General features: G+C 41.1%; 1 protein-coding gene across 1 annotated transcript in view; it reads left to right on the forward strand.

Annotated features, from left to right (window-relative positions):
• LOC123240952 (calmodulin-binding transcription activator 1-like) overlaps positions 1 to 27182 on the forward strand; it is a 1231619-nt gene that overhangs the window by 575809 nt on the left and 628628 nt on the right. The window contains exon 6 of the mRNA XM_044668663.1: positions 8282 to 8417. Coding sequence (XP_044524598.1) covers positions 8282 to 8417 — 136 coding nt within the window. The remainder of the gene's footprint in view (positions 1 to 8281; positions 8418 to 27182) is intronic.

The following is a 27182-nucleotide window of genomic DNA, read 5'->3' on the forward strand; positions in this document are numbered from 1 at the left end:
AGGTTTTGGGAAAGGCTTCACGGAGAAGATGGGATTTTAGTTGGGACTTCAAGGAAGTCAGTAGGTAGAAACAGTAGGGAGAACTTCTGGGCATGGGGGATGGCTTGAAATAAAGTGCCAGAGTTAGAGTCAGGAAGACCTGGGTTCAAATACTGCTTCAGACACTTACTATCTGCAATACGTTGGGGAAGTTGTTTGATTTCTCTGAGCCTTAGTTTCCTTGACTGTGAAATGGAGGCAATCCTAAAACCTCCCTCCCAAGGCTATTGAGAAACAAATGAAATAATACATGCAAAATATTTGGCAAACCTTAAATGTCGAGATATATATATATATATATATAGAGAGAGAGAGAGAGAGAGAGAGAGAGAGAGAGAGAGAGAATGTCACAGCTAATATTAACTCTTAACAGCTTTAACAAGGACATTGAAGATGAGATTCCTGGATTGGGGAAGAAGGTTGACTGACCAAAGGTTATCCAAGGTCCTTCCCAACTCTAAGATTCTATGAACCTGGTTTACTTAATTTAGATTTGCTCATAATAAGGTCAAGAAGCAGAGACCAGGATGGGGTTGAAGGAAGACAGAGAAGAGACTTTCTTCCTCAGGTTGAGGTAGAGTTTAGTGCAAGCTGGCCATTAACTCCCTTTCCAGCCTCATTTTATGACAGCTCTTCTCAAAGTTCAGGCAACCTTCCCTTCTTGTTCTTCTTCACTCTTGATCCACCATCTCCCATCTTTCTGTCTCTGCACTGGCTCTCCCCATGCCTGGAATGCTTTTTCTCATCATTTCTACCTCTTGTAATTCCGAGTTTCCTTCAAAATTCGGCTTAAGTTCCATCTTGTACACAAAGCCTTTCCTTAGCCTTCAAACTTCTAGTACATGCCTCTCACCAAATTAACAGAATTATTTTGTATATAAGTTTCAGATGAGGCACCAATCTGCAATGGTAGAAGAATTGTCCAATTAGAACCTCCTTACACCAATCAATCACAAATCTGGTTAAAAATATATTTCATAAATACTAATTATAAATGCACATGCTTTCTCCCCAATAGAAAACAAACTTGTTGAAGAGAGGAGTTGTTTTTTTCTTTCTTTCTTTTATATGCAGTCAAGCCTGCTGCCTCTTTTTGCATAGTCTATGAGTGAACATTTTTTTATTTTAAAATACAATAAAACTTTTTTTTTAAATCGGCAACAATCTTTATCAGCTGCCAAATAAAAACAAACTGCAGGATGTGTATGGCCCTCATGCAGACTATAGTTTTTTATTCTTTTGACATAGCTAGACAGACTAACAGAACAACAGACACACTGATAGACCAATAGACAAATTATATAAATATACATAGGAATAGACATAAGAATTTAGAGATGGGATAGAGAATAGAGATAGATAATAGAGAAAAGATGATAGATAGATAGATAGATAGATAGATAGAGTCTAAGCCTATAAGGTATAGAGAAGTTTCCATTTTGCATAGATTCATAAATAGACAGATAGATGAAAGACAACAGATAATAGAGATAGATGAATGATAGAGATAGATGATAGAAAGATATATAGAACCTAAGTCTGTAAGGAATAGAGAGGTTTTCATCTGGCATAGACAGACAGACAGATGGACAGATAGAAAGACAGATAGATGGATGATAGAGATAGATGATAGAGGGATAGATAGATGGGTAGATGGATGGATGGATGATAGAGATAGATGGTATACTAAGTCTATAAGGAATAGAGAGATTTCCATCTGGCATAGACAGATTCCTGGGGTGAGGGGTGAGGAGCACTGTCTTTGACTTTCTTTGTGTCACTAGTCAGTCCTTAGTCCTGGGCTGGGTACATAGTAGGTCTTAATAAAAGTTGACTGACTTGTTGCCAGCCACTGTGCTAAATGCTAGGTATACAAGTAAGCAAGGTGGTCCCTGCTCTCAAGGAATTTATCTTTTTTATGAGACAGTTCATAAAGAAGGGAGCTTTAAGAGGCGAGGTTATCTGCTGACAAAGAGGAGGAAGAAGCCAAGTCTGGAGAGTTGAGTTGTACACAGTAGGCACTTGATAAATGTGTGTTGATTTATTGCTACTATTATCCTTTGGCCAGACCAGAGGATGGCCCTATCCTTTCAGCTGTCCTATTTGGGATGGTCAAGGTATCTCTCTCTGGAAGACTATCCCCTTCATCTGTGGTTTAGACAAAGAAGGCCTAGAAGACCCAGGAGTCCCAGGAATCCCAGGAAAGGAGACAATCTGACTGCCTGATATGTATCCTTTGCCTGGCACATAGTAGGTGTTTGATAAATGCCTTTAGGCTAGATTTGTCCTCTATAGCTTGTTTCTAACTTCAACTTTTGTTTTCTCATTTTGCAAAGATAAATCCATTGCTTTTTAGGCAGTAATGAAACAAGGTCTGCAACCATTCCTCTGGGGTCAGCCTTTTATTTTTCTGAGGGCAGCAGCTCCCCATCTATTCTCCCCCTCCCTGTAACCTTAGCTTTTTTTCTCATTCAATATTTTGTTGTTGTTCAGTCACTTCAGTCATGTCTGACATTTTGTGACTCCTTTTGGCGTTTTCTTGGCAAAGATACTGGAATGGTTCATCATTTCCTTCTCCAACTCATTTGACAGATGAGGAAACTGAGCCAAATAGGGTTAAATGACTTGTCCAGGGTCACACAGCTATTAAGTGTCTGACACCAGATTTGAATTCAGGAAGATGAATCTTCCTGACTCTAGGCCTGGCACTCTATCCACTGCACCACCTAGCTGCTCTTGGGGTCAACCTTTTATTTCTCTGAAGGCAGTAACTCCCCCTCTCCTCTTCCCTTGCTTAAGCCTACTTTTGTTTCTTATTCACTATGTGGGAATATTATTGGAAGTGCCAGCGGTTCTCTCTCCCTTTGTCTCTTGGTGGTGATTTGATTGTCCTACCAAGCAGATGAGTTTCTTTTGCCTTGTCCTGCACCACCAGTCTGTGGGAGGGTCCTTCTGCTGATATACCAAGAGCCGGAGAAGAGTCAAATTCTAATAAAATCAGAGAGTGTTGGATTAAATATTATTAGGTTACACATTACTGCCGTTGGAGCCACTTAGAATGATGATTACCTTTATTGCAGCTGTTTAAACTTCACTCCCAAGTTCCCCCTGGGGTTGTGTCCTGCCAAAGTATTGGGTGACTGGGTCATTCTTGGAAAGGTATTGAGTAGGTTACCAAAGAGAAATTATTTTCTAATCATAGATATTAGTTTATAATTCTAGCAGTACTTCAGTATTTCACTTTATATCTATGATAACATCATGGCACTTAAGGATTTCAAGAGGATTGTCTGAGGGGCAGTCCCTTCAGTGATTTGCTCTGTTTTGGTGGCTTCTCCCTGAAACCTTTGCAAAGATGTCATTGTTCTTCTGTGATGCCATACAATGGACAGCCATTGAACATGATCATCTCCAAAGATCTAAAGTTGAGACTTGTTAAGGATGATTGAGAGGTGCATGATGGGTATGAGCAGCCAGCAATACCAATGAAGAATTCCCTAGTGACCAATGAGGAATTCTCACACATAGAATAAAGGAGGAAATGTATGACCAGGGGAAAAATGGGCCAAGCCTATAGTAAGAGTAATGGATAGATCAGCATTGAGAATTTGAGAATACTGGAGAAACTACCTATGGCCCATTTCTTGGAGGACAAAGATGAGTCCCCAAAGAGTGGGCTGGCATCTCTGGAAGGAGCACCTCCTCTGATGATCTTGCAGATATTCATTATAGTACTGGAGGTGTAAGCAATTAATCATTGGAGCATTTATTGGTCACTTATTATGTGTCAGGCACTGCGTTAAGAACTGAAACATCAAAAGACAAATGCTAAACAGTCCCTGCCCTCATGGAGTTCCTGTTGCAGAGGGGAGACAATAAGAACAACATCTGTCTCTATTTCTTTCTAGATCTCTCTATAAATATAGATGTATAAATATATACATCCATATTTACAGAATATGCCTATATATAGATAGATAATAGTAGGAATTTAGATAGGAAATGCCACGTTCTTATCTAAAGGAAACCTTTGATGATCCTTCCAACTATGAGAGTCCTCCCTCCTAACTCCTTGGTATCTATTTTATATTTACTTATATTTATTCTGCATTATACATATGTGGGAAACTAGGTGGCATCATAGTGCATAGAGTATTAGGCATGAAGTCAGGAAAACCCATCTTCCTGAGTTCAAATCTGGCCTCAGGCTCTTACTTGCTGGGTGACCCTGGGGAAGCCACTTAACTCTGTTAACCTCAGTTTCCTGACCTGTCAAATAAGCTGGAGAAGGAAATGGCAAACCACTCCAGATCTTTGCCTAGAAAACCCCAAATGGGGGTCATGAAGATGGAAGCCAAACTGAAATGAGTGAACAACAACAAAAATATGAATATACGTATTTTGAGAGTAGGGATTGTTTCATTCTTTATATTTGAATCTTCCCTGCCTAGAACTATGTCAGGCACATAGTAGGTACATAACCTATATTTGCTGATTGATTGATTGATGGAGTTTGGGAAAAGAGAAACATAAATCATGTCTTAATTTATAAGAACCTGGGTACCAATAATGTGATCCTTCTTTCCAGCTTATCATTTCTTCATTGTGGTGACATAACTGGTCCTTGATCTACTCTGAGATATCAGCATTATCCAACTGTTTTCTCTTCATTTTATCTCTGGGGATTCCTTAGGGAAATACCTGTATACAGTATAAGGACAACCTACTTTGGACAGACTTCTTTGTTTTCTTTATATCTGAAGGGGGACAGTCTGTAGGCATTAGACTTGCCAATAGACTGAGTTGAGAGGGTCTTTCCCCTTCATAAACATGAGTTTCTGTTCCATAAGGTGAAAAGGGAGCTATGGCAAACTAAGAGGGGGGAAGGCAGGCTCTCTGTATACCCCATCTCCCAGCTTGCAAGCCTCCAAGGCCCCAGAGAACAAGCATGGTTTTAAAAAAATCAGCCTCCTTGAAACTAGAGATGAGTGATGTCAGATGACAGAGTTGTGACAGGTGTTCACAGATGGGTCCCAATTGTTTTTGTCTGTACTCAACTCAGGGGAGGGATCGCACAAAAGGAGGTGCCATCCTGCAGTGACACAAGCCAATTGCAGGTTGATCAGAGAACAATGAAGTGTTGGGAGTCACTGTAGAGAGACTGTCATTCCCAATGGAATCACTGTTTAGTCTTCCTAGCACTGCTGGTTGACACCATTGAGGAGGGAGGGAGCTGTGATTAGCTGCCATCACACTGGCATACTTTTTTCCTTTCTGAAAATGGAAGATGAAGATATTAATAAAAGGAAGCTCTTATTTCCTTTTTCCTGGGATGGTCCATAGTTAAGAAATGAAGGTTAAAAAAAAGAAAAGAAAAAGAGATTGAGTTTCCCTGCTCCCATTTCTTTTGAGGGATAGCCTCCTCCCTCCCCCATCTCCAAGGTTGCTTAGAAACCAGAGGCAATGCGATGTAATGGAAAGAGCCTTGGGTTTGGGGTTAAAGGATCAGAGTTCAAATCCTGACCCTATCACTTATTATCCCTGTGACCTTAATTTCTTTGGGCCTCAGACAACTTCTGGTCCATATATTCTGTCAATCCAAGCTAGAATTTGATTCCATTCTTCTGCCAATGGTCACTCCACAATGTAGAAATTTCCCTTGCCACCAATCAGTTTCGCTTGATGGACTCGAGCCTTTCCAACTCACAAGGTCACCTTCAAGCTGGTACATATCCATCTTGAGAATGATATTTTGTCACCTTCTCTGGAAAGGAAACACAAATTGAAAAAAGACATCCAGGGACCCAGAATCGAGCTCACCTAGACAAGTCAAGGGCTATAGCTGTCTGACCACTGGGTGGCTAGAGTTGGAGATAGTGTGAGTTATTCTTCCTCCTTCCCCCATGATGTCTTCTAGAGAGTTGAAGATAAGAAAAGTTGAAATATTTCTTTTCTTTTTAAATGGATGAAACACACTACCCACTCTGCTGCATTCAGAAAGCCAGAGAAGAACCAAAGGGCCATTCATGCCAAAATGCAGAAATCACCCACACGTGGTTGACTAGAAGTCTCAAGGTTAATTATGCACATTCCTTGTTCCAGAGCTTAAGTACTACTGTATTCACTCTTGGGTGCCATGTTTCAGACAGGCAGTCAATCAATCAGTCAGCAATCATTTATTAAGCATTTACGACATGCCAGGCATTAGGCTGGCATCAGGGATCTAAATACAAACAGTTATATACTGCTCTGGTTCAGTTCTGAGGGGTGCCATTTAGGAAGGATATTCCCAAATTGGGGAGTTTCCAGAGGAGGGTAGCCAGGTTGATGATGGGACTCAAGGTCATGCTGCATGAGTATCCATGGAAACAACTGAGGATTTTTTTAAACCCTTAACTTCTGTGTATTGGCTCCTAGGTGGGAGAGTGGAAAGGGTACAACTGAGGATTTTTAATAGGCTGAGGCAAAAAGGAATGGGGGAAAGAAGCATGATAGCTGCCTTCAGGTGCTGGAAGCCTTATTTTGTTTGGCTCCAAGGGGCAGAACCAGGGTCAGTGGATAGATGTGGAGAGGCAGCATATTTAGGCTTCAGAGAAACAGTGACAAACAGGCAAGTGCATTAGAGCTGTCCCAAAGCAAAATGAATCACCTCTGGAAGTGTAATACTTTCTACCTGCATTAATAATATTCAAGCAAAGGCCAGACTTGCCAGTGATGATGGAGAAGAGACTCTTTGTTACAATCATAATCATAACTAGTATTTTTATTAGTGCTCTAAAGTTTTCAAAGTGATTGCATGCACTAAAACATTTGATTCTCACAACAGACCTGGGGGAGAAGTACTAATTTTCATTCCCATTTTATAGATGAGGAAGCTCAGGCCAAGGGTGGTTAAGTCACACAGATAATGAAGGTCAGAGGCAGGATTTGAATTCAGGTCTTTCTGACCCCAAGGCTAGGACTCCATCCACTCTATCCCCTATGTGTTGATGGTAACTTGGGTGGTCACCTGAGATCTCATCCAGATCCGAGTTTATGCCATTCTATAATCTAGTGAGATCATTGAAGGTAGAGGGAGATCAGTGACCTAGATCCCCCTCTCTTTCCTTTCTGACCTTCTCTCCCTCCCCTATTTCTTCTCCTTTACTTAACTTCTTTTGGCTATTCTCTCTCAGGCCTCGGCTCAGCTGTCACCTGCTAAAACCTGACTCTGAAAATTGTTGCTCTTGCCTCCTGTCCCTCATCTGGCCCCATGTTTTATTTCCCTCCATTCTCGCTGTTCTGGAGCCAAATTACTGTGACTAATGTCGAACTGTAAATTTTTGTAACCATCTACAGTAGTGCTGTCTGTGGGTGATGCATGGTCTCTTTTTAGTAAATTCAAGGGTTGTTTTTTTATTTTTTTGTGAGTGTATGTGTTTGCGTGTGCGTGTGTTCGAAAAAATGCAAAAAAGAAAAAAAGCAAAAGCAAAAAAAAATCCTAGAACCAAAGTCTAGATGCTTTTGCCCAGGGCCACCAGGCAAATGATTTTCTTGAAATATGGGGTTGTAGGGGCCAGATGCTAATGATGGTCCTGGACAGCCATATTTACCCTCAAATATACCAGGCTTCTGACAGCTGAAGCCTAAATGGGAAAGAATCAGGCACTTTAACTGGCTGGGAAGAAGGGCGGGAGATGCTATTTCTTATCTAGTGGTAATCTAAATGCACACAATGAATCAGGGGGTGTTTGTGCCAGGCGACTACCTTTCCTGTTGGCCTTCCCTTAACACCGTCATCTAGCTTCAGTGTTCAGCTTATTTATTTCCTAATACGGGTTGATGGATTAAAAGATGTGAAGAAAATCCTTCTCCTGGAGATAAGATATTACCAGCTGCCAAAAATACCCCTGGCCTCTTTCTCTTTCTTTCTCTGTTTTGCTTACTTTTTCAGCCCATAGCTCAGACCCAGGCTCATATATCTTGATTAGAAGGTGGGTATTACTAAGAGGATGTTTCTTAAGCCCATCATTGACACATTTAATTCATTAGGTACCAAATCCACAAGCAAATTTTTTTTTTGCCAGCTATAAAACATGGTTAATCCAGGGAGCCACAATAAAAGGTGAAAAATTATGTCCCAGCAAATGTAGAATATTGCTTTTCTTTAGAGACTTTTACTGGGCTACAATATCTTTCTTCGTAAATTTTCTCCCATCCCTTGCCAGCATCTCTCGCTAACTTAACTGTTTGTTGTTTTCAGACCACAGAATGGCTCCATGATCCTTTACAACAGGAAGAAGGTGAAATATAGGAAAGACGGATATTGCTGGAAAAAGAGGAAAGATGGGAAAACCACCAGAGAGGACCACATGAAACTGAAGGTCCAGGGGGTGGAGGTAAGAACCCCAGAGGCTTCCTTTATTCTGAAAATGGAATTCCCTGGTCTGAAATGGACAAAGGGATTTCTTTGGAGGAATTGCACATCAATCATCTCTGGTGAAAGAATTCTGGGTTGGCTGTGTTCTCGGATTTTGTTTCTTTTTTTCCCCTCCCAAGAATGGTCCATTAATGTTTTCGGTGAAACTTGATTTTATTGAAACCGCTCCTGTTCCCAGGGAAGTGCCGATGGTTGTCTGGTTGAGTATTTGCAAGGTTATAGCAGACTTATTTATTGTATTTATCACACAGTAGCCTCTGGGTGCATTTACAATTTTAGAATGCTGTTGAAGAGATGATGTGCTAACAACTTGCTTTCTCTAGGACAACCAACATTGGGCAGCTAGGTGTCCCTGGGTAGACTTGCTTCGCCAACTTTATAAGCAAACATCTTGGCTTTAATCGGATTGGGTAGAGTCTTGAGAGCATTTAAGGTCTCTATAGATAACTTGGACAGGGTAGTATTGTGTTTACATGGCTGATTTTGGAATTAGATAGGTCTGAGTTCAAGTTTGACTTCTGACACACATGGGTTGTGGAATTTTGGTGAGTAATTTAACATGTCGAGGTGAAATCTCTAATTTAAATAATTACATTTAACTTGTCAGTATTAGAGAGTTGTCTTAGACAACTTTCTAAGACCAAATGTTGCAGACGGGGGGCCAATATATCTGAGTAAAGGGAAATTCTGTATAGGGAGCTCCCTAAGTCTATGAAATCATTGGTTGGGGTCTTCATGGCTTAATGCCCGAAGCTATTTTTCCATAGCTTATTTTTCTGACACTCTTGAATTCCAGGTGATTTGGTCCCAATATTCTAACATTTGCTCCAAACTTTAGAAAGGGCACTCCCTCTCCTACTCTTCCCGGTCGGATGGCAGAGGACAGATCATGTGTCAAAGCAGGGCTTGCCAACCCGCATGCCCTTTTGATTCCTGTTCTGTTGCTATTTAGAGATTGCCCCCAAATGACCTTCCTCCACTGACCTTGGCGAAGAGTGGCCTCACCGTGCAGAACACAGAATTCAGAGAGGATTCTGAGGCCAGAGGTCTATTAGAAATATGGGCTGCTCCTGTGGCATGCATTCATTCATTCATTCATTCATTCATTCATTCATTCATTCAAAAGCATATATTCAGGATCTGTGGAGAGACATCCACTGGTTATTTAACGAGCATCTATTAATCATCTGTTAACTGGCAGCCATTGTGCAAAGGCAAAAAGGAAGCTTGCCCTCAGGTGACTTACAGTCCAAAGCCCTGAATGGTTTCTCGCTCCTTTAAGAGACATAGGGATAGGAGGGGAATTCTTGTCCTCCCTGGGCATGCCTGGGTGGCAGGATTGATAGTCTTGGCCTCTAAGCCCACTTGAGTCCGACGGATTGTCCTCGTCTGCTGCGGCTTTCCCACGATGCACTCTGTCACGACGGCTTCTTTAACATTCATCTTGAGGCTTTATGGTTGTTAAAAATAGCATCCGATGACTCTTATTAGATCACCCCCTAGAGAGGAGGAACTTTTGTTTTATGAGCTTTTTTTTTATACCTAATAACAATCTTTATGATGATGAACAAAGAAAAGGAGAAATTCCTGCTTCCCTTCTCTCTCCTCTGCTCTGCATTGGCACAGCATGATTTAATTGACTGCATGGGACATTAAAATGTAGATTACTGCATGACACAGTGATTCGGAGCCCACCTCCAGAACGGTGGCCAATGATTGTGCAGCAAGCTTAGGAGGCTTCTGAATACTGAAAGAACGGAGGGCATTGACCGCCATTGTTACAGTAAGCCTAGGGTGGAACGAGGGTCTGCTTTTTCCAGGGGGTCCGCTTTCCTCGCTGAACCTGAGTTGATCCTGCCTGGGCTATTTAGGGACACACTTAAATAATGGAATAACATGTCCAGATGTGCCGGCCGGGGAGATATCACCAGGGCACAGTTAGGTAATGGAGAAAGACTCCGACATGACTTGGGCGATGAGGAAGAAGTGGCCGGTCCCATTGGGGATGGAGTTTTGCCTTCTTCACCTTAGTATCAGGCTTTGGAATCCACAATAAAGCAAAGCAGCAGGCAGCCCCTTGGCTTGCTAGGTCCAGAGGTATTGGACATATTTCACCTTTAGTAATATGTAAATCAGGTTTGGGGAGGGGGGATTGTAAGGAATAACACAGTGGAATTTTTCTTCTGCAGTATTTCCAAGCCTGGGAAGGGGGGGGAAAAGCCCCAGAATTCATTTTCTTCCCCTGTGTTATAAATTAGAATTGTCACTGAATGGAATCCGAGTGATTTATGGTTATTTTTAGGCAGTATTTATGTTTGGGGTTATTTGTAGCTCCCACACTCACAGACTAATGTGTAGACACACAGAGCACCAGCAGTCTGGTGCCTGCAGAACATGTGGGAGGAGAAATGTGTGATATCCGGAATGATTCCCATGGATATCCATGTTGTACATGGCTGCATGCTGGGGATGATCTGGACAGGAAGCCAGCTTCCCCGAGAAAAGGCCAAAGGGTAGCTGCTAGAGACCGAAGTGCTCCGGGGATTGCGTTTCCTTTGACTTGGGGTGGGAAGAGGGAAGACAGCCAAGTCATAAAGGATATGACTGCGGATTTTAGAGCTGGATGGACCTCAGAGGAGGAAAGTGAGGCTCAGAGACAGTTAAGTGACTTGCTCAAGGTCACACATGAAAAGTAAACAGCAGAGACTGGATTGAAACCAATTTTTCAGATTTCAAATCAAATATTCTTTCTATTGTAGCAATAGAAGTAGAGTAGGCAGAAAATATGAGCCTTGTGCTCAGCTCTGAAGCTCCACTCCCAATCTGGCAACTTGGTCTCCCCTTAGGATAGGATTGCTATGCTCCCCCCCCCCCGTCCCCATGTTAATGACAGTATGATGTAGTAGTCCTGGAAGTCCAGACCTGTGTTCTAGTTCCATTTCTGTCACAATTAGAGTTGTCTGGAAATGGGATGGGCTTTTAAAGGAGGTAGAACATCTGCCCCTGGAAATCTACAGATGACATCTTGGTCATTGGCAGACCAGCACAGGAAGATGCTTGACTTACTCTCCCAATCCCTAGACAAACTAGCAGGTTGAGTAGCCAGAGCACAGCTGGCTATATCTCCTCTTTAGGGTTCTAGAGGATAAGCCTAAAGGTTTTGGGATTTTCTCCAATACTATTGTATTGGGCCTTCATTTGGGGTTCTCGCCCCAATATCAATCACCATTTACCTGAGTATGCCTCAGTCTCATTGTTAAACAAACCCCAGTCTCATTGATACTCTTGGAATATTCCACTCTCATTTAGCTTTTGCCAAGTGAAACAATCTCTTCCCTCAAGGAACTTATAGCTTTATAGAACACCCAGGTCTACAAAGTGATTTCCATAGATCAGTGGTTCCCAGACTTTTTTGGCCTACCTCTCCCTTTCCAGAAAAAATATTACTTAGCCTCCTGGAAATTAATTTTTCAAATTTTAATAGCAATTAATAGGAAAGATAACTGCATCTGTGGCCATCACCGCTCTCCTGGATTGCTGCAACACCCATCAGGGGGCAGTAGTGCCCACTTTGGGAATCACTGCCATAAATCATTTGATTGGATTCTCACAAGAACCCTGGGGAAAAAGTACAACATAAAGGCTACTTCCTTTCTCCTGCAAAAATTCCCAGTGTCCTTTTCTCATTTTACAGGTGGGCGAGCTGAGGCTCAGTTCCATTGAGATTGGTGAGATAATTTGACCCATTTTATAACCATATCTCTCAAAACCTCCATGATTTCCTTCCCACTCTGAGATTTGATGATGCTAGGTGGGTACCCTGATAGAAATTGTGGCTTCTCTGAACTCCATTTTCTGCTGTTGTGAAACAACTAGGTTTGGCTCAAGGATGTCTAAGGTCTCTTTCAGATCTGACTATTGAAGACATACAACCCCAGGATTCAGAGCTGAAAGAGATATTGGAGATGGCATATGCCAACCCCCTCTTTCTATAGAGGAGGAAAGCACAGTTATAGAATTTTCATTTGGCAAAGACCCCAAAGGCTCCCTAGTCTAGCCTATCCCCTCCCTTGCAGCTCCTAGGTTGCCATCTTGGCATCCTCCTCAAATCCTCATGGGTACCTGATCTGTTGCAAGTCCTGTTGTTCTTTACTTTCTCTTCATGTCCAGTATACACTGCCTTTCCTCAGCTCAGAGAGTCATCACTGTGATGTAGTCCCTCATCCCATTACACCTGTAGCATTACAATAGACTTCTGATTAGTCTCTCTGCTCCATTCCATCCTTCACTCAGCTGCCAGTGATTTTCCTAAAGTAACTATTCAATAAACTCCAGTGGCTCCCTTCTGGATCAAATACAGAATCCTGTCATTTAAAGTTCTCCATAATCTGTCCCCTTCCAACCATTTTGGTTCTCCTAAACATTTCTACCCTCTAAATATGCTACAATCCAGCTGCACTGATCTACTTGCTGCACCCCACCCCAGCACATGACCCTCCATCTCCCAAATTGATCCCTTTTTACTGGCTGTTCATCATATCCAGAATGCTCTTCCTCCTGTCTTCCATGGCAAAACACATCTTCTCCAAGGAACTTTTCCTGTGTCTTCCTCCTCTCCCCAATATTTGTGCCTTCCCTCTGATATTTTCTTCCATTTATACGGTGTAGATTTTGAGTGAACATGATCATTTGCACATTGTCTCACCTACTAGTAGAAGGTAAGCTCCTCGAAGGCAGGGACTGCTTTTTATCTTTCTTGGCATCCTCAGCTCTCAGCATAGTGCCTAGTGCACAGTAAATGCTTAATAAATAATTGTTGATTGGCTGACGGATTGAGATCTCCAAAAGAGATCACCTGGTACAACATGGCAAATAAATGGCTCTCTGGCATCTGCTGAAAGGTGTGCAAAGAGGGGGAGTTCCCCACCTCTCAAGGTAGCCCATTACAGCTCTAATTGTGAGAGGTGAGATCAGATATATAAAGTAGTTTGCAGACCTTGGTATTGTATCAATATTAGCCATTCTTAGGGAGTTTTTCTTTCTAGAAAACCTACATTTGATTCTTTTTAACTTCATCCCATCACTCCTGGTGCTGTATTCTTGGGCCAAACATCCCTAATTTGAGCCTTTTTCTACAAGGGAGTAATTTAAATATTTGAAGATGACTTTCATGTTCCCTGTAAGTCTCTCCCAGTTATTCACACTTTTTTCATAGAAGGTTACGCAGTGAGGTGATGCAGTGTATAGTGTGCCTGCTTGGAGTCTGGAAGATTCATCTTTGTGAGTTCAAGTGTGACCTCAGATACTTACTGCTGTGAGACCTTGGGTAAGTCACTTAACCTTGTTGCCTCATTTTCCTTATCTGTCAAATGATCTGAAGAAGGAAATAGCAAACCACTCCAGTATCTTTGCAAAGAAAACCCTAAATGGAACCATGAAGAGTCAGAAACAACTGAACAACTATGCCACATTTTCTCTAGATGTGGTCTGATTAGGGCAGAGTGGAGCAGAGTTCTATTTATACATGGAAGAAGTGGCTCTCTTAATATCACCCTCAACAGCATTAGCTTTTTTGGCTGTCACATCATATCACACTGCTAACCCTCATATCTTTTTCAGACAAATTGCTATAGAACCATTTCTTCCCCACCCTGTATCTGTGAAGCTTGTCTTTATGAACTCAAATGGAAGACTATATTTATAAACATTGGATTTTATCCAGAGACTTCTCTCTCCAAAGTTACTAATTATTCCTTAAATGCCAAATTGAGTGACCTTTTCATAGTCTTCACCCTTCTTGATTTTGCTACAGCCTTTGACACTGTTGATTCTTTTCTTTTCCTGGATACTCTCTCTTCTCTAGGTTTTCGAGACACTGCTTTCTTCTGTTCTCCTTTCTGTCTGATCACTCCTTCTTTGTTCACTTTCTTGGATCTTCAGCCAGGTCATGTCTGCTAACTGTGGTTATCACCTAAGGTTTTTTTGTAGACTTTCATATGTTTTGCTGTATAATCTTATCAGCTCCCATGGATTCAACCATCATCTCTAAAAAACTGATTCTCGGATCTATTTAACTTCTGACCTCCAATCTTGCATCCTCAACTACCAGTCAGACATCTCAAGCTGGATACAGGGTAGACATCTAAGCCCACATGTCCCCAAACTGAGTTTATGATCTTTCCTCTTCCCCAAATCCTCTCCCTCTGCTAAACTTCTCAATTACTGCTAAGGCAACACTATCCTCTCAGTCATCCAGGATTCTAACCTAGGTGCCATCCTCAACTCTTTGCCCCCTCTTCCCCCATATCCAATTTGTTTCCAAGTCCTATAATTTGTCCCTCACAACATCTTTTATATACTCCCTTCTCTCCCCTGACATGTCCACTATTCTCATACAAGACCTCATCACTTCAAGTTTAGACTATTGTAAAAGCCTGCTGATTGGTCTCCCTGCTATTTCTGTCCTGACTCCAATCCATCCTATACATGAATTTCAATTTGATCTTCTTAAAGTTCAAGCCTGACTCTGTTACTCTCTTATTCAGTAAACTCCAATGGCTTCCTATCACCCCAGGATCAGACACAGAATCCTCTGTTTGACATTGAAAGTCTTTCTTAACCTCATTCCCACAATTCCAGTCTTCTTATTCCTGTGCTCCTCTAGATACTCTAGGATCCAGGAGCATTGCCCTGCCTTCTCTTCCTTGGCCAATAAACTATCTACTTCATCTCCAGACTCCAGGAAATTTCACTGACTTCCCTCCACCCGATCACCCCATGTCTGGAACTCTTTTCATCTTTATCTCTTGTCTTCCTACAAGTCCCACTTAACATCCCACCTTTTTGCAAGACACCTTCCCCAATCCTCCTTAATATTAATGCCTTCCCTCTGAGATTATCTCCAATTTATTCAGTATATATCATGACTGTGAAATCCTTGAGAGCAGGAATTAAAAAAAATTATTTTCATCTGTGTGTCCAGTACTTAGCATAGGACCTGATGCATAGTATGTGCCTAAATTACTTATTGATGAGGAGAGAGTAGCTGTTTCTCATTCATTGAACTACAGATTTGTATTTATTAAACAACTTAAGGTAAATCACTGTGGGGGTGTGTGATAGAAAATTTAGTTAAGACAGTCCTTACCTTCATGGAGCCTACAGTCTAATTAAAGTCAGACAACAGACACTCACAAAAAGATAATTAACAATACAAAATAATGAATGAGAGATGGTAAGTGAGAAATAGTATTCTAATAATTGAGAGAAAAAATTAGTTTAGGCTCCTGCGGTCCAGTAAAACTTCTTAGAATGAGTCTGCATCTTAAAGGAATAAGCAGAAATGGGATCTGAACCCAAATCTTTTGATTCCAAATCCAGGGCTCTTCTCCGTGTGTTATGCTGCCTCTTTGTTAAAAAATAGAATCAAAGAAATACCAGAGGGATGGATTTCCAGAGCAGAAAGCATTCTCTGCTCCCCTAAGAAAGCCCACCTCAATGGAATGCCTTCCGCATAATATGTGAACTCTACTCGGAATGGTGGAAGCTTCTTCTCCCACAGTGATCCCTTCATTTGGCATGCGTACTCTGTGACAGTGGGTAAACATCTGTTTGAGTCTTCTATCCAAAAACCACACTGGAAATGGAAATGGGAAAATACCAGTGGGCTGTATGTGAACACGAGGACTTCTGGATGTATTTCGCCATACGCATCCTCCATGTAAACGATGCTCCCTGCCACAGATGGTGAAAACATATTAAAAAAAACAGACACAAAGTCCCCCCCTCTCCCGCCCCCTTCCCCAATCCAATAACAACTTACAATTCAATCAGAGATGGAGATAGAGAGGCAAGAATGTTGGCCAGGCGATTACCTCTGCCATGGGGTCTGCCTTTCTTTCTCAGCTGAAAAAGGCATTGCATTATATGGCTTTCTATTAAACTTTCTAAGTGCTTTTCCTCAGGTTTGGGGCAGATCCTGGGCCACTCAAGGAAGTACTTTCTTCTGAGTGAATTCTAGACATCTGAGTACCCAGAGCATCTCCAAAAAGCATTGATTTTTTAAAAAATAGTACATGGGGTGATATCAGGGGCAGGTCTCCTTTTCTTGTGAAGCTGCTATAATGTCAGGTTCATTTAGCCTCCAACTCCAGAGAATCTGTAGTTACCTGTAGCTCTTTGGACCAAGAGATCCAGAGGTGAGGAAAAAAACTGGCAGATTGGTTGTAGAGGGGATAGTTTCTGTGTCAAAGTTTTTCAAGATGAAACCTCAGCATGACTCAGGAATTTTCCTACCACCTGGGTCTATTCAGCTCAGCCAGGCTGATGACTGGCACTTATGGGGGAAGTTTTGGAAGTTTTCCTGAGAACAGGCGGCAGACTATAAAACATCACTACTTCCCCTGGTATCGCTGGGGCCATATGGTCTAATGAGCTGGGTGAAGTCGGAGAGAGTTGTTGTTTCTCCCCGAGCTGAGCTCGGAAGGACCTCCTTTTAACTTCACACAGGAATCATCTGTTGCAATGGTGACTGGGGGAGCCCAGAGGGCTGTTGTGTGTCTGGTGTTCTTGCTTCTTCTCTCAAAGTGATGGAGCTCCATCTTGCCTTCCCACCATGCCCGCTGTGCCACCAGAGCTTGGTTGCTGGCGCTAGATCTACATGCCCTGTGGAGAAAGCCCCAAACTCAGAACAGAACCATTATTCCTCTTGGAAGATGGGCAGCGTTAGAGTCTGTTTAAAAGTAGCTGGTTTGACTTAAGCTTACATGGAGATGTGACCTTGAGCTGAATTAAGAGAAACCCAGCTTTTAGGAATAAGATAGTGGTTCCTTTGTACTCTGTTGGACTCACAAGTTATGGTACTCAGTTTGAAAACAGTGTAAGTTCTTTGAGGAAAGGCTTTACTTAATTTTTTTCACTTATAGTCCCAACTTCTTTAAGGCACATAGTAGGTGCTTAATAAATGCCTGGTAATGGGCAGATATATCTTATCTGAAAATATTTCTTCATTATTAAGTACTTTATAAGCATGAATTAACATCATTTTTGTTGGAAATCTTTATTTAATTAATTAATTTAGAATGTTTTTCCATGGTTACATGATTCATGTTCTTTCTCTCCCCTCCTCCCACTCTCCTCCCACAGCCAACCAGCAATTCCACTGGGTTTTACATGGGTCATTGATCAAGACATATTTCTACATTATTGATATTTGTACTAGGGTGATCACTTAGAGTCTACATCCCCAATCATGTCCCCATTGACCCATGGGATCAAGCAGTTGTTTTTCTTCTGTGTTTCTACTCCCACAGTTCTTCCTCTGGATGTGGATAGCTTCTTTCTCATAAGTCCTTCAGAATTGTCCTGGATTATTGCATTGCTACTAGTAGAGAAGTCCATTACATAGGATTGTACCATTGTGTATCAGTCTCTGTGTATAATGAACATCATTTTTATATACATATATATATATGTATATAAAGAACCACAAAATGTCGGTTATATATGAATAAAAAATGTAGTATGTGGGGGTAGGTAGGTGGCACAGTGGTTTGAAAGCCAGGCATAGAGAAGATCCTGGGTTCAAATGTGGCCTCAAACACTTGCTAGCCCATTACCTAGCCCCTACTACTCATCTACCTTGGAACCAATTCACAATATTGATTCTCAAACGGAAGGTAAGGGTTTAAAAATGAATTATGTGCAGATTTTTCAAAACAACAAATTTAACATAGTAGACATCAAGCTATCCTGTTTTTCTATGGATGATATATTTTGTGAAAAACATTCATAATCTAGATGGTTCCTAGAGGAAGGCAACCAAGATGGTGTAAGGGACCTAAGTTCAGGCCATATGAATATCAGTTGAGGGAATTAAGCATGTTTAGGTTGGAGAAAACTCAGGGAGAACATTCAATTAAGGGCTGGAATCCAGAAGAAAGATTGGAGTTCAATCCAATTCAAGAAACATTTATTATGCAACTATTGTATACCAGACAGACACTGTGTTTGAAGTTAGAGTTATGGGAACAAAAATGAAAGCAGGACTTCCCTTCATGACATTTGATATTTTTTGTGGGTGATACATGCAGAGAAGATAAGTTAATGATGGAAATTACAAAGAAGCTAATTTAGACTTTTTGTCAAGGAAAAAATTCTAACAATTAGGATTGCCAAAAAGGTGGAATGGGCTCCCATTGGAAGCAAGCAGTTAATCAATTAATAATCAGTGACCAAGTGCCTACTATGTACTAGGCACCGAGGATACAAAGCCAGAAATGAAGCAGTATGCTCAAGGATTTGTGCCCAAGGAAGAAAGGGAGCTATGCTTCTAATCTATCAGTATTTGGGGGTTGATGCCTTCTCATTAGTGATACTATAGTAGGGATCATTATTCAGATGTGGACTGGTATCAATGGCCACTGAGGTCCCTTTTAGTTCTGTGACCATAGTAAACATTCCAATTCATTGCTTGTTTCTGTATCTAGATAAAATTTTTTGCCTTTTGAGCATAGCTCCAGGTTCTTCCCAGGGATATTTTCCCATTTGTTTAGAGGCAAAGGCAATGGATTTTCAACTGCCTGAGTTCTATTATCATTGGCAAGCTTTCTCACATTGGCCAAAACATTCAGATGGTTTCATATTCTATTTTTCAGCTAATATATAGACCTACACATTTCCTGCCACCTCTTCAGCTTGTTTTGGTCCTGGGAAGAAAGAGTTCCCTGAGCCTAGGCTATTCCACTTAAAATAGTCTGGTTCCCATTAAAGAGAATAATGAATTCTGTGAAGTGGTTGCATGTATTTGCATTTTTGTACTCTTCAAAGTTACAATGACATAATATATAGTCATTGGTTCCAATGCAATGGAAATATGCAATACAAATTCAAATAATGCACCCACTTTGGTGGATTCATCATTTGCACTATTGGGGATCTAGCAGTACTTCAAGAATCTATGATGTCTCCAGCAGAGATACTTCTTCCACCAACACAGATTGAAGCACCCGTCTAACTTGGTAAACAATCACTGAGAGTTGTTCTGGCCAAAAAAATATCACCCTGCAGCCAATCTGGGGATGGATCTCTCTAAACTTAGTTTGGCTGGTCCTTGGACCACAGACATGCAATCTGTCACTGGGGCTATATTTGAAGCTTTTCAAGCTTACTGCCAGGACTTGAGCTTCACCAGCATGTCCTTTGAGCATAATAAAATTAACAATAATAATAGCTACCATTTTATGTAGCATTTTGAGGTTCACAAAGGACCTTGTTTTCCTTCTTTCCCCTTACCTCCTGTGTCTAGCACATTGGTTTCCACAGAGTGGGAAGCTAATAAATGTTGGCTATTGAACTGAATAACTGTATAATATGCGTGTTGTTATTATTATTATTCCCTTTTCAAGAGGAGTAAATTGAGATTCAGAGGGATTAAGTGATTTGGCCCATAGCAAAGTTATTAAGCATTGAAAGTGAGTTTGGAACCCAGGTCTTCTTGAATTCTAAAACAGCACTCATCATTACATAATAGTTTCATTGCCAAGGAGCTAGGGTCACCTCTCTGTCTTGGTGAAGGATTGGAGGGAGATGATTGAACAAGTACAAATCTCAGTCATAACTGGAATTTCAGCTAGATAAAGGAAGTTCACTGCCATGTTAATGACCTCTACAGGTGATCTAGAGAGGATGAATAGCTTAAAAAACTTGGGATTCACTGCTTTCATTTTTGGTGCCCACCATTTGGTGTCTGCATTGCTGAAGGTGGATGTTTTGGGACTTTGCTTAATTAGAAGTCATGTTCTTTATTTGGACACTTAAGCAAAAGATTTTTTAACCCTCTTTTAAAAGTAGGAATGATATTGTAGTTACCACATTAGGAATTAACAGGGCATGAAATGGCTGTCTGCCTTGTGGCACAGCCAGATCATTTCCACTGTGTTCGCCCCCGGAAGATAAATAGGTATCATACTTGTAGCTGATGGAAAAATACTTACAAAGTATCTGGCCAAGAATATTTATAGTGCCCAAGTCAAGTTTTGAAAATAGCAATTAATAGACAAGGAGAAAATAAGCTGGCAAATGGAATTCTGGAGCAGCCAAGTTCAGGAAGGGGGTGGGTGAGAGAATTCCCGTGTTGTCCCTATTCTTGGAAACAGTGCTAGGTATGAATTTGGATCAATCATGTTGATACTTTAAAATATTACATGGCAACATTTCTTCATTTGGTGAATATATTTTGGGTCCTAAGATTGAAGGTTTAGAGCTGACGGGACCTCCAAGTGCCATCTTCTCCAAATGGTTTATTTTATAGTCAAGTCAACACACACTTATTAAACACATGCTCTGTGCCAGGCTCTGTGGTAAAAGCAGTGGGAATACAGAAAAAGGCAAAATCACATCAAAACAAAACAAAATAAAGCAACCTGCTCTCAAGGATCTCACATTCTAATGGAAAAGGAACCTGAGGAACAAGGAAGTTCTCTGATTTATCCAAGGTAGTAAGGATTAGAGGTTTGATTGCCTATCTCTAGAACCATTGTCCTTTCCACTTAATTGGCTTTAGGGGTTTTGAGACAAATTTTAGATTTAATTTGTGAGCTCCTCAAAGGCATCAACTGTCTTCTGAATTTCTTTTAGTGTCTGATACATAGTAGATGCTTATTAAATGTTTATTCACCAATGGATTTATGATATAAAGGAAGCTTTAACATTCAGAGCAACCCAAATTGTGAATATTTCTTTAGAGGTAGAGAGATCTTGAAACAAAATCTGGATGGCCACTTGTTGGGTATGTTGTAGGCCGTACTTACGTTCAGGTCCAGAAGCTTGATGGCTTCTGAGATCCTTTCGACCTCTGAGATTTGGGTTTTCTTTTACTCCTTGTCATCCTACAGTAGAACTTTGCAACCTCACGTGGTGGTGGCTTAGTTTCACATCATTGACCTCAGTGTCTCCTTTCTGAATCTTTAATTATCCAAGTTCTGCAGAGTTCTCTTTGTAAACTAACAAGTTAAAAGTTAATTTCCTGTTACCTCAATTTTTTTTTGGTGGAATCAATGCAGGATCTCAGATCTATAGTCCCTTCCTTAATTTCTAATTAGTTAGTATCCCTGGTGACATGTCCCTGCTCAATTCATATAATTAAAATTTTAACTAATAAGTAACAGTAAGCAGGATGTTGGAATAGCAATAACACATTTCTCTGCTGACATTGCACTGAGTTGATGAATGGTTGGCTCAGATAATGGAATTCCTTCTTTTTCCTAATTTGTCTGTTGCCCCTTGATTGGGTGATGAAGTCAAATACCTAAATTCCTAAAAGATTTATAGACAAAATGAGGGGTGCTAGAGAGCCTCCAGTGGCCCAGAGATAGTAGGATCATAATTCTAGAGCTGAATGGAGCTTTAGAGATGACCAAGTCCAAACCCTTCAATGTACAGATGAGGAAACTGAGACTCACAGAAATCAAATTACTTGCCCAGGGTCTCACAGTCAGTGTTTAAGGCAGGATTTTAGGTTTTCTTAACTCCAGGTCCAGTGCCCTATCCACCATAGCAAGTTGTCCCTCATTGAACATAATGGATGGGATAGTGCTTTGGAGAACATCTAGGACCCTACCAATAAATATCTTCTTGCCTTTGAGTCCAGTACCCTATCATGTTGCTGAGCTCTAAAGGAAATCACTATGTTGCCTACGCAAGAATTTCAGAAGCAATTAGGAATGGGATCTCAGTAGTGGTACTAGTAAACCCTTGGCTGGCAGCTGCTCCCTCCTATTACAGAACCTTGGAGCTGGAAGAGTCTGTAGAGGTCATTTAGAACAAACCATAACTCAGATGAAATCACTTCTTTAATATCCTCAACAAGGCTCACTCTGCCTCTTCTGGAAGTCATCTGGTTGAATGACCACTCACTACCTCCTAAGGCAGATCTTCTGCATTGAGATAGCTCTAATTGTTGGGAAGTTTTCTTTTCTTTTCAACCCATATCTGCCTCATTGCATCTTCTTACTTCCACCCTCAAGGGTCAAGCAGGACCAGTGGAAGGCTTCTTCCACCTGACTGCCTTTGAATGCTTGAAGAAAGCTATCATATGCTCCCACGAAGTCATCTTTTCTTCAGGCGAAATATCTCCAGTTGCTTTAATTGATTCATGAATGGCATAATTTCCAGAACCCTCACCTCCCCAGTCATTTTTCTCTGGCTATATTCTAGCTTGTCAGTGCCTACTCAAGATAAACTGTGGCCAGAGAGAAAAGAAAATTGGGAATATCATACTGGTTTATATCACTTTATTGCTGATCCAGAATTCTGCCTTTAATAGGGTCACTAAGGAAGGGAAAGTTTGTGGGGAGTAATTCTGAGCTTATCTCTACTTCCTCCTCTTATGAAAGTTGAGTTCTGGATTCCTCTCAAAGGAGTGAGATCAAAGCCAGCTTAGGCAGCTGGTGGTCCATTTGATAGAGCACTAGACATGGAATCAGGAAGACCTGAGTTCAAATGTAGCCTCAAATATGTATGAGCTTTGTGACTGGTCACATAACCTCTGACTGCCTAAGTTTCTTCATCTGTAAAAAAAAAAAAAGGGCTAATAATAGTGCCTATCTTATAGGACTGTTGTGAGGATCTGATGAGATAATATATAAGATAAAGATAATTTAAGAAAGTGATATAATAAGAACTTTGTAGCCCTTCAAATGCTGTATAAATGCTGGCTATTATTATGTATGAGAGGAGGCCTCATGAGATAATGGTCAAAGAGGGAAGGACTCTCCCCAAGGTATGATAGCCTCTAAGCCATAGCTTTTTCCTGAGTGAATCTGATGAATGGAGGATCTACTCAGGCATTTGCAAGAGAAACATGTTTTTCCCGGTATCTATGGCAGATTACAATATGGAAAATATTTTGTGATTTCCTATTTTAAACTTGATTTGAGCCTTATTAAGATAGAAACTCCCTGGTGGAGTTAGAGCTGCAGTATCAATTTGGTATGCAGAACTTGTATTTAATTATTATCATAACAGTCCCTTAACATTATTGCAGATTAGCCCGCAAGGATACGTATGGAAATTTCAGCATATTCAATTACTACGTAAACTCTCAAACACCACTGTCAAAATTCACTGAGGGCCTCTCTCCATTTGGACCTGGGGAGGTAACAGAGGCGCCGAGTTAGATGCTACCCAGTCCACCTAACCTCGATGTAAGGGGCAGAATTTATTATTCCAGCTCAAAACTGGGGATGATTTTTATTCATTCTTCACCCTGCACCCCCCTAGCTATCTTTACTCTGTAAATGACCATCTAGGCTTGCTTGCAAAGGGTAAAGAGTCTCACTGGCCTTCGCTAGACTAAATCATCAAATATTGATCGGCTTCACATCTTTCAATTCCCTAATATTGTTGGAAAGACATACTCCCATCATTGGGGGTGGCGGGCTATCGTTGCCAGGTGTAGCTATTCATGGAGGGGAGGGCTCTTGGGTCCAAGTGGTACTAATTGTCCAGACCCATCCTTGGACAGCCATGTTCAGTTCTTTTTAATTTACATGGGTTATAGTCACCATCAGGGGTCAGGTAGGTAGTTAGCAAACCAATTAAGGTTCCCAGTCCAGGCTTCCTTAAAGCATCCCAGAGCACAAAATATACCTGAAGGTAAGCAACAATAACAACATATTACAGTTATTAAAAGGATTTGATTCGATTAGATAAACATTTATTGTCCATCATTTTTTTTCTACTTGTGTCATACTCTTCATTTGGAGTCTTCTTGGTAAAGAGATTAGAGTGGTTTGCCATTTGCTTCTCCAGCTCATTTTGCAGATGAGGAAACTGAGTCTAACAGAGGTTAAATGACTTGGCCACCATCACACAGCTAGCAAGTGTCCAATGGCTAGATTCGAACTAGGTCTTCCTGGCATCAGGCTGGTGGCTCTCTCCACTGCAGCACCTGCTTGTCCTTAGTAGTAAGCACTATGCTAGGTCTGAGGATACAAAGCCAGAAGTGGAAAGAATCCCTACCCTCCAAGTTTATATTTTTTTGGGAGAAGGCAGCACATTTATGGGCATCTAGTTGACACAATGGATAGAGTGCCATGCCTAGAGTCAGGAAGACACGAGTTCAAATTTGGCCTCAGATACTGGTTGATTAGTTGGGAGATTCTGGGCAAGTCACCTAACCTTGTTTGCCTCAGTTTCCTCATTTGTAAAATGAAATGGAGAAAGACATGGCAAACCACTTCAGTCTCTTTGCTAAAGAAAACCCCAAATTGGATTAAAAAGAGTCCACAAGGCAGAAAAAAATATTCAAATAACATCGATGTCCCACTTAAATGTAAATATATAGGGAGCCCTAGCATCTGAGGGAGGGAGAATTAGGAAGAGCTTTACATAGAAGGTGATTTAGCTACTGAGCTTTGACAGAGTCTAGGGATTCTAAGAGGAAGAAGTGAGGAGGGAAGGACATTCCAGGCACAGAGGAGAGCCTAGGAAAAAGTATAAAGAGAGGAGATGGGGCGTCCCATGCATGGTACAGCAATGTCTGTGTAGAGTACATGACTGTTATTTGATGACCCTGGAAAGGCAGACTGGATCCAGGCTGTAAATGAATTTAAATTCCAAATAGAAGATCCAACAGGATCAGATCTTTACTTTAGTAATCTCAGTATCTTTGGAGAGTAGACTGACAGCCTTGTATAAGGAGTAATGCCTGAGTTGTGCTGTGAAGGAAGCTTGGGAAGTGAGGAGAGAATTTCAAGCAAGGGCTAAAGCATGGAGGTAGTAAATGAATTGTTTTATACATAGAATAGTCAGCAGGACAGTTTGATTGGAATGAAAAGTGAATGAAAGGGTATGATATGATGCAAGGTAGGTAGATATGATGAAGGACACAGATTGTGGGTGGCTTGGAAGCAATTTTGTCTTGTTGTCTAGAGTCAATGAAGATTAATAAGTGGGAGGGTGGTATATCTGAAGATGTATGTTTTAGGACTGTCAGTTTTCCAGGTGGGTTGGGAATAGAATGGAGAGTGAAGAGCCTGGAAGCAAGAGGCCAGTTAGGAGACTGTTGCTATGATGTAGGCAAACAGTGATAAAGGCTCTAACTAGGGCGGATGATCACAGGAATGATTCAAAGGGATGGAAGTAAGCGATATTGCAGGGGAAGGTAACTATAAAACTTGGCAGCTGGGGGCAGATAGGTGGCTCAGTGGTTTGAGAACAGAGCCAGGCCTAGAGATGGGAGGTCCTGGGTCCAAATTTGACCTCAGATACTTCCTAGCTGAGTGATTGTGGGAAAGGCACTTAACTCCCATTGCCTAGTTCTTACCACTCTTCTGACTTGGATCTGCAGCATTAATTCTAAAATGGAAGGTAAGGGTTAAAAAACCCCCAACAACTTGGCAGCTGATTAGATATGGGAATTAAGGAAAAGGAAAGAATCAAAGAGAACTCCAAGACTAGAAGGATATTGGGACCATTAACAAAAATGAGGGAGTTGGCAATAGGTCTGGGGTTGGAGGGTAAATATAACAGGGGCCATTTTTGGATGTTGAGTTTTATCTTCCTTTGAGTCTTTCAGCTGGAGATGTCCAGCAAATAGTAATGGAGGCCTGAAATTGAGGAGAGAGATTAGAGCTGGATATATATCAGTTTTAGAATCATCTGCATAGAAATGATAATGGTACCCATGAGAACCAATTTGATTAGCAAAGGAGAGAATATAGAAAAACAAGGGAAAAGAAGATTCCCCCTTATTTTCCTTGGCAGTGGATGAAGCAGCTGGTTGAGTAACTATCTCAGAATATAAGCCCAGGCAATTATATAATTCCCTCAGTCTGCTCTTCCCTATACAAAATAGTCCACATTCCTGAAATATCCCCAGGGACTTCTGCTTTCCATACCTCTAATAGCAGCCATTCCCTTGTGGCAAGGGATGTTTTCTGAACCATTGAGAGATGGGTTGGAGGGAATTAAAAGATTGTTAGAGGAATTAAAACCCAATTAGTACTTGAATCAGTTTGGAAATTAAAAGCAAAAGAATTAAGTTATCTACTAAATCAAATCAGTAAACCGATAAATATTCATCAAGTGCCTACTATGTGCCTGGGCTTGGGCTAGCTGCTAGGAGGGAGCTGTCTTCAAAAACCCTAAAATCTAGGTTTCCTACTGAATTGGGCTGAGTTATTCTGATCCCCTGTCCTTGGCTTTAGGAGTCTATCAGTGGAATCATGGTATCATAGGAACATAGATTTAGAACTAGAAGAGAAACCTTAGGGGTCATCTAATTCAACTCCTTCATTTTTTACACACAAGGAAACTGAAAAGTCAAATGACTTGTCTAAGGTCAGATAGGTAGTTAGGGGCAAAGATGGAATTTGCAATCAGGTCTTCCTGGCTCTAAGCCCAACATTCTATTCATAATGATACCCCACTGACTTTTAACCCTGGCAACCTAGAGTTTTCCTAAGTATCTCTAGTGCTTCACAAAGTAGCATCTGCTGACCACTGCATAACAGGTTGAAAGTTGGTCTCTCATAATATACTGGTAATGAACACTTTTTGAACTCTATCAAAAGGCATTGAATCTGTGCCTTTAAATCAGTTCTATAAGATAAATTCAAATTTGTAGTGTGTGTGTTTGTGTGTGTGTGTGTGAGAGAGATAGAGATAGAGAGAGAGAGAGAGAGAGAGAGAGAGAGAGAGAGAGAGAGAGAGAGAGAGAGAG

The sequence above is a fragment of the Gracilinanus agilis genome, chromosome 3, assembly GCF_016433145.1.
Source record: "Gracilinanus agilis isolate LMUSP501 chromosome 3, AgileGrace, whole genome shotgun sequence".
Classification (NCBI taxonomy): Eukaryota; Metazoa; Chordata; class Mammalia; order Didelphimorphia; family Didelphidae; genus Gracilinanus; species Gracilinanus agilis.